The 8,973-nt window shown below is 41.9% G+C and overlaps 1 protein-coding gene across 1 annotated transcript in view; it reads right to left on the reverse strand.

Annotated features, from left to right (window-relative positions):
- The window catches only part of kirrel1b (kirre like nephrin family adhesion molecule 1b), a 35,037-nt gene extending 30,138 nt beyond the window's left edge, over nt 1-4,899 (reverse strand). The window contains exons 1-2 of the mRNA XM_030773373.1: nt 4,781-4,899; nt 3,917-3,972 (exon numbers count right to left, since the gene is read on the reverse strand). Coding sequence (XP_030629233.1) covers nt 3,917-3,972; nt 4,781-4,899 — 175 coding nt within the window. The remainder of the gene's footprint in view (nt 1-3,916; nt 3,973-4,780) is intronic.
- Between the last annotated feature and the right edge of the window lie 4,074 nt (nt 4,900-8,973).

An 8,973-nucleotide genomic window follows, 5' to 3' on the forward strand; every position in this document is an offset into this window, starting at 1 on the left:
CACTCTCGCGCTCATTCTGACTTAGAGCGCAAAGCCTGTCCACACCAAAGAGTGATGTCATCTTGAGTCGCTGATGACATCATACTTGAATGAGCTGTTGTTTGAACTATGACATCATAATGAGAACTCTCTCACCTAGATAATGACAATAAAAACATGAGTAAAAAAACATGTTACAAAGTGACTGAACACATATGTGTACTTCGTCACACACACACACACACACAGGAAAGTCTGTCACTCCGTCCTTCACTGTAATTACGACTGTATATATATAAAAATTTAAATGTGTCTCTAGTGTGTCTGCATATTTTTACAGCAAGGTATCTATTTACGTGTAGACATACTTGTCTGGGTCTACATGTATGTCTAGTATATACGAGAGTGTGTGCATGTATGTGTGTGTGTATGTTTGTGAGTATGTTTGTGTATAAGTGTGTGTGTGTGGGGGGGGGGGGTGTTTGTGTGTGTGCGTGTATGTGTGTGTGTGTGTGTATGTGTAGTGTGTGTGTATATATATATATATATATATATGTATGCATGTATGTATGTATGTGTATATATATATATATATATATACACATATACATATATATATATGTGTGTGTGTGTGTGTGTGTGTGTGGGGGGGGGGGGGGGGGGGGGGGGGGGGTTGTGTGTGTGTGAGTGTAGTGTGTGTATGTGTGTGTGAGTGTTTGTGTGTGTGTGTGTGTGTGCGTGTGTTCGGTCGGACAGCCAGGTCACTCTATCAGCAGTACAGATGATGTCACCGCTTTAGCTGTGAGAAATGCCATGGGAGGAGCTGTCTCCTAATTGGTTAGCACACTTCCTGCACCCCTAATACTGAACGCTACACACACATACACACAGAGACAGACACACACGGAACACCACATGCACATACACACACACACACACACACACACACACACTGAACATTACACACACACACACACACACGGAACACCACATGCACATACACACACACACACACACACACACACACACACACACACACTCAACACTTCCTGTGATTGCTCAACACTAAATACACATCTGACTGAGACGGAACACTTGTTTTGATTACAATGAGTAAACATACGTTTATGAGTTTACCCCTCAGGTAAACACGGTTTCTTCATTTCTGTACACTATTACATACCGCATACTACTGGCAAGAAACGTAAGAAAAAATGAAGATGAAGATGAAGATGACGAGGATTTTGCGATAATGGGAAATGAACGAACAGTGAAAAACCTGCCCTGTGTCTGCAGACACGGGTATTGTTTTTGTCTCATAGTTGACCTTCCCTATCTCCCACCTCTGAAGTTTAACAGGACGTAGAGACTGTATTCCAGTAGAATACACACAGACGGGCCAGCCTGCCAGCTTCTCTCTGAAAACCAGTTCAACAGTTTTCATAAGGAGAGGAGACATGCATGCATTTGGCATCATGGACAATTCTCCTCTTCTCTCTTTAAGCACGTCACTAAACGAAACCACACAAGACTTTCATCTTAAAACATACTGTCCTCTGAGAACTAAGCAAAGTGCAATGCTTTCCTCCTCTCTCTCTCTCTCTCTCTCTCTCTCTCTCTCTCTCTTTCCTTTGTCATTGTTTACCTGATTCAGAATGACAGAGAGGTTAGATTGATAAATGTCAGCTCTAATTTAGACTGGCAGATTCTGTCAAATATGCAAACGCCTCATTTTACACACACACACACACACACACGCACACACACCACACAGACACGGACACTCTCTCTCTCTCTCTCTCTCTCTCTTTCACACACACACACACACACAGACGCACACACACAGACGGACACACACAGGGACACTGCATCACTCTGTCTGTTTGTCAGTTTGGGAAAGTGTGGTAGACCAGTCCACACTTTCCTGCACAATGTGAGCACAACTAGTCTCCACTGTAGACCCACACACATCACTATATTTTGCTACCTAACACTGTAGACCCACACACATCACTATATTTTACTACTTAACACTGTAGACCCACACACATCACTATATTTTAGTACCTAACACTGTAGACCCACACACATCACTATATTTTACTACCTAACACTGTAGACCCACACACATCACTATATTTTACTACTTAACACTGTAGACCCACACACATCACTATATTTTACTACCTAACACTGTAGACTCACACACATCACTATATTTTAGTACCTAACACTGTAGACCCACACACATCACTATATTTTACTACCTAACACTGTAGACCCACACACATCACTATATTTTACTACCTAACACTGTAGACTCACACACATCACTATATTTTACTACCTAACACTGTAGACCCACACACATCACTATATTTTACTACCTAACACTGTAGACCCACACACATCACTATATTTTACTACCTAACACTGTAGACCCACACACATCACTATATTTTACTACCTAACACTGTAGACCCACACACATCACTATATTTTACTACCTAACACTGTAGACCCACACACATCACTATATTTTACTACCTAACACACAGAAACATCTGTCCATTACCACTGACAAAGTCCTGTCTGACCTTTGCTCTTAGTTTACAAATGGACTTTCTGTCTCACAGACACACACACACACACACACACACACATATATATACACAGACATACACACACATACACACATACACTCACACACACACACACACACAGTTTCACTTGGCACACAACTAATAACTTGATTTTATTGTTACTTCACATGACTTCAATCCATGTAATTACTTAATTATTGTGCAGTTATTCCAAATGTACACAGCCATTTCCAATAGTGTTATTCATAAAGTAATGAGCGAGTTATTACACATTAACAATAAAAGAAAACGTTGTTACAAAATCATCGTTTTTCTATTTTTCAGTCACAAACTGAAATTCTAGATACGTCAGGACACAGAATTCCCACTGTGGCAATCCAGTCCTGGAGACAGAAACCTGTTTTAGGAAAATCTCGCAGGTGCTACGAATGGGCGAAATTCCTTTGATTTTTTTTTTCTCTTTTTTACTGTGTGGAGGTTATTCTTCAGTAATATTCTTCAATCCTAAATACTCATTATCTAGGTACTGTCACTCTCTCTCTCTCCCTCTCTCTCTCTGTATGTCTCTCTGTCTCTCACCCTCCCATGTCGGACTAAATGAAATTTGGATATTGTACCAGCCCGGGGAAACAGTGAATGTAATGAAAAAACAACAAACATTACAGTTTAATTAAAAGAAAACAGAATTCTGATCCGTGGAGTCATTCCTCCCTCCAGCATTCTTTTGTGCTCACCTCATCCTCTCATATCCTTTTATTTTACCTCAACAAACTCCGCCACCCTCCCTGCTCCCCCCTCTTCATTTCTCTATCAAACTGTTTCCCTGCATCAGCCTGACCCTGTCACTCATGTCTTTCTCTCTCTGTCTCGCTCTCGCTCTCTCTGTCTCTCTGTCTCTCTGTCTCCTCTCCCTTTCATCTTGATGGTAAAGACAGTGTCAACTTTTATCACATCGCGTCAGCGTTATAACACGCACAACTTCACAGAATAAACTACCATGAAAACCGAATTCATACAACGTGCTCACTAAATAGCCGACAAATAGGCCTAACCGTAAGAACAGACTTTCCCATTTCCCAATTGAAAATGATTAAACTGATGGCTTTGGGTGTCTGTGTCATAAAATTATCCTCGCAGTCAGGCCACTAATACAAAAATTAAAAGCACCACTGTAGTGCTGTCGTGGTAAACCCTGATAATGGAAGCTGTTGTCATGGTGATGGCTGTTAATTCCCGCTTGTTTAAGAACACCGATGCTGTGAATTGAACCGCGTGCAGTCCGCCGATTCAGAACTACGGAAACGGGCGATAGTTTCATTCAACTTCCAGCCTACCGACTGTTTGCCGCACCTGGATGAATTTCTCAGAGGCACGTCTTTCGCGGGCTAGCCTATGAGCAAAGAATACCAACAGGCACTACGAGAGACTCTGATCAGGGGAGAGAGAACATGCCACTGACAGATGTAACACAACGATAATCGGAGCTGAACAAACTGCCAAGAGATTTGGTACCGCGGTGGCAAAAGCTGATAAGCGTCGTGTAACTTATTGCCCGATATCCCTGCAATAATCTCTCGGTCTCTCACCTCAGGCTTCGTTTACACCCCAGCCGCCTTTCGCTGCGAACCGCGAATGAGCCACAATCACGCGCAACGGTTCGCTTCAGACAGCACGCGGTAGACCGTTAGATTGTGAACACCGATGCACTAACAGACATATACGTATGAACACACATACACACGAATGTTAATATTAGCTTTCTCGCCCGCCCCCCTCTCTTTCTCTCTGTGTATGTGGATAAGAGAAGGGGAGAGAGAGAGAGAGAGAGAGAGAGAGAGAGAGATTGCTCCCAACCACTGAATGATTCTGATTAATGAAGGACAAAGTCATGCCAACTCCTGATGTTGAATTCTCTCACTTTCTGACTGACTGACATCTTTTCGGCTATTAGGCTAATTGAATTAAAAAAGAAAAAAACTACTGAAACACACTGGTCTGAAAACTACCGATGCTGTAGAACTGCGAAGCCGCGTACAAACACACACACACACACACACACACACACACGAATGATAAAATTGATAGACATATTGGCACACCCTTAAACTTCAATTGCAATGGGTCTCTACAGAAAATCGGGTTTCACTTGGACAGAGGAGATTAGTGAACGGCACGGAACCGCTTTCTGTGAATCTTACCTCTGTGAAAAGTGATAGCCAAAGTTAATATCCAAATCCACGCCATCACTCAATCCCGCTGCATTTAAATCCCTGCGCCTGGGAAGGTCCGTGCTGCCGCGTCTCTCTAAAGACACCATCAAATCCTCATTTTAAGACTTGGTTTGCCGACAGTAGGAATGTGTAATCCTTTAAAACGATAATAAACCTCGTGAAATTTCGTCCATCCGCGTTTCCTCCTTTATCTCGAGGTATGTTTTAAAATGAACTCCTAGCCTACTTTTTTCGTCTGTCTCTCTCTCTCTTCGTCTGCTGCTCCGTTACGAGTGTGGTGCAAGAGGTGGCGTTAGGTTTTCTCATTAACCACAAAATTCCGTCTCTCTCTCTCTCTCTCTCTCCCTGTCTCTCTCTCTCTCTCATCTCTGCCTTGCATTCATGCGGAGGGTAGCAGCGCTCGCTTACACTCGGCGGTTTTGCGCGGTATTGCGTGTTGTAGAGGCGACTCTTCCTTCTTTGTATTGCTCGTCCTTTGATGCTTTTCAATGTCAGAGAAATGATGTGACTGTCAGTGATGCCTAATAATTTACGGATTTTCACAATTTACATTTGACATCATTTCAGTATGCTCTGCGCTCGCCAGTTTGAGTCGTGGATTTTCTTCAGAGAAACGGCCGGAGTTCAACGAATACCAATGTCATTTCCCCCTCTTATTCTACACTTTGAAACTTGACACCCAGATATTAGCTGATCGGCTTTTCAATAGCTATCTGCGAGGTTGTTATTTATATATTTATATATTTATTTATTTAGTCTTCTGGGAACTAGACAGACACGTTTTAATTCATTTTTAAAGAAAAAGTGTGTGTGTGTGTGTGTGTGTGTGTGTATTGAGGGGGGCACACACACACATAATGAGCGCATGTATTTGTGTGCGTGACTGTTTACCAGATTTAGCCAATTGTCACAATTAGTAAGCGATAATAATAATAATAACAATAAACACAGTAATAAAGATAACCCAAATGCATTTTTATTTTTTGAAGTTAACATCTGAACTCAGAGTTTAGTAACAAACAAAACAAAATTACTAATACTGTCTAAAACAGACCATCAAACAAACGCAACTCACAAACAGACGAACGGACGGTCCGCTTCCAGGACATCATCAGCCAGAATACAAAAAAAAAAACAAAAAAACAAAAAATCCACATACATGACAGCACTGGATCCATATGATAGGAACATTTATTCATAGGGAAGACTTATCATTCATCAAATCATAAGTAGAACGCTGAGGTTGACAGGGGTCAAATGTAAAACAATAATACTTGCAAATGTAGTCACGTATAGTGTTTCCAGCGTCTGTTTGAAGTTGATCAACGTGTTAGCGCCCCACATGCAATCACACACAGGTACACATACACATACACACACTCACACACACTGTTTTCGGAGTTTTGTGTGTGTGTGTGTGTATGTGTGTGAATGTGTGTAATTATGAGTACTCACACAGGTGTGTGTGTGTGTGTGTGTGCGATCGAAAGAGAAGACGGTAAAAGGCAACACTATAGACATCAAATTATAGAAAAATGGCAAATCATTAAAGAAATAAGACATCGAAAACTAACTACGCTCTCGCCTTCATCTAGACGATCTGAATCATAATTTCAAACAAAGGTAACTGTAACCAAAAGGAGGCTCGTCTACGAAAAAAAAAAAAATACATATAATTTAAAATGAGATTGTTCAATGAAACCACCACCAGGATAAGATGTTCTGGAAGTTCTACAGAGAGAAGGTAGAGGGAGAGAAAGGGAGAGAGTGTGTGTGTTGTGTGTGTGTGTGTGTGTGTGTGTATGGGTGGGGGGGGGGGGGGGGGGGGCATAGACACTAAGAGATAAGAAAGTCTTATTCCGCCCTCTTGTGGTGAAGACTGTAACTGTAACAAAGAGGCGTGGCTAAATACTAACCACGCACACGCTCCCATTGGTCAGCTCCATGCAGTCGCTTAACCAATCGCCTGTAGCTTCTTACCAATCCCTGTATGTCTACCATGTGCATATTTATTGCTGTTGAGTAAGCCACACTGCTGAAACCTGGGTTATTAAAACCCAACTCTTTCTATGGACATTTGCCACAGGTATCACCGAAATAAAATAACACTGGAACATTTCATTTTCTTCTCTATTATTCCAGAATTCTCATTTGACTGATGGTGATTTTGCAAAGTGGATCAGCTGACTGTAAATTCACTAGTCTGGTGTATAAATGCTAGTCTGGGAACATCCCAAAGGAAACTGACGTTGACTCTGAGTTCACCACAGAGAGACAGCTGTCAGGAGCACACAGAGACAGAGACAGATGATAATCTGACCATCAGACTTTGTGCAGCAAAGCAAATTCTGTGGAGTCCTAACGTGAAAATCTAACTACAGTGTTTGTTTGTTTGTTTTCATGGGCGAGAACGGACTGAGAGGACATGTAGAGAGAGGACAGAGGGAGAATAAAGAGAGAGGGAGAGAGAGCAAAACGGATACAGAGAGCAGGGGGGGTTGGGGGGGGGGGGGTCAAGTGAATATAGAGGAATGCAAGGAATGAACTGACAACAGAAAGGTGTGTGAAGGGAGACAGACTGACAAGCAGGGGAGGGGACATAGAGGAAGGAGGGAGAGAGAGAGAGAGAGAGAAAGAGAGAGAGAGCGAGAGAGAGAGAGAGAGAGAGAGAGATGAGTGGGGAGGTGGTGTAGGTGAGGGCAGATGTTTGGTATGCTCTGTATGAAGCTCTGAGCTGTAAGGAAACAGCATTACCCTGCTTTACTGAGTGACATCATCACTCCTTAAAAGGCTCTGTGACACAACACAGTGATGTCATCCAATATTACACTGTGAGTCACAGAATATGTCTACGCCCCCAAAATGGCCACTTCTCTTATATGTCATTCAGCTGCAAGAAATGTTGCAACTTTGCTGTCGGGAACAGAGAAGGCTGGGTTATAATAATAATAATAATAATAATAATAATAATAATAATAATAATAATAATAATAATAATAATAACTTGAGTGCGTCTCTCTTTCCTCTGTGACCAACAGACTCTGTAAACTGTAACACTAACAGGAAGAGCAGAAACTAAAGTGGAGGAGAACAGAAGATATACAAATATTTGCAGTACTGAAGGTTTTTCATAGCAACATCATTATTATTGTTTTTTTTTTTTTTCTCGAAGATATTGATATTGTTTTCAACTCAGCTTTTTCACGCATGTAATAAAAACAGGCAGGATTAGGAGAGTATATACCGCAATATCAGACAGCAAGATACTGAGAGAGAGAGAGAGAGAGAGAGAGAGAGAGTGAGAGAGAGAGAGAGAGTAGTGTATTTACAGCACACCAAACCTTTTTTCTGTCAAGTAAAAACGATGCTATATAATCATATGTATATTTATATATATATATATATATATATATTTATATATTTATACTGGGGGACCCACACGATGAATTTGCACTGGGTGCTGTTTTTGCATGGTTCAGCTGCATGTGTAAGTGTGTGTGTGTATGTGTGTGTGTGTGTGAGAGAGAGAGAGAGAGAGAGAGAGAGCGAAATGCGATGACTATTGTCATGTCAGAGAATGAAGCCTAGCAGTGTTTCATTCAGGAAGCATCCTTGTAATGTTGTCATAAGGTTGTCATAATGTTGTCATAAGGTTGTGGTAATGTTGTCGTAATGTTGTCTGGTGTGTAGCTGAGTGAAAATGTGTATGTATGTCCATGTTTGTGTTGCGTGTCGAGGTTTTCGTGGTGTTTGAGAATGAGAGAAAGTGAGTCTCTCTCTCTCTCTGCATGTACGTGTGTTTGTAGGTACACGCATGGTTACAAAACAGAACTTGGGAGAAGCCTCAGAGCCAGTGTATTGCCATTCTGTTCCTCTTTGCAAACTCTGTGTGTGTGTGTGTGTGTGTGTGTGTGTGTGTGCACGCGCATGCGCACACGCTTACAGGAGAGGAAATGAGAACGTGTCAGTGCTAAAAATTCTCTTTTCTGTTCTGTTCTGTTCTGTTCTGTTCTGTCAGTTTTACCAACCTTCACCTGTTCCTATTTCTCATTTTCCTTTTTTTTTTTCCTTTCTGCCCCCCCTCCCCCTCTCCCCCCAGTGGCCATGTGGAGAACTGCAGCGAGCGAGTGAAGACAGGGGGATGTTCCTGTGTGGGGCTT

Source organism: Chanos chanos, chromosome 5 (assembly GCF_902362185.1).
Source record: "Chanos chanos chromosome 5, fChaCha1.1, whole genome shotgun sequence".
Classification (NCBI taxonomy): Eukaryota; Metazoa; Chordata; class Actinopteri; order Gonorynchiformes; family Chanidae; genus Chanos; species Chanos chanos.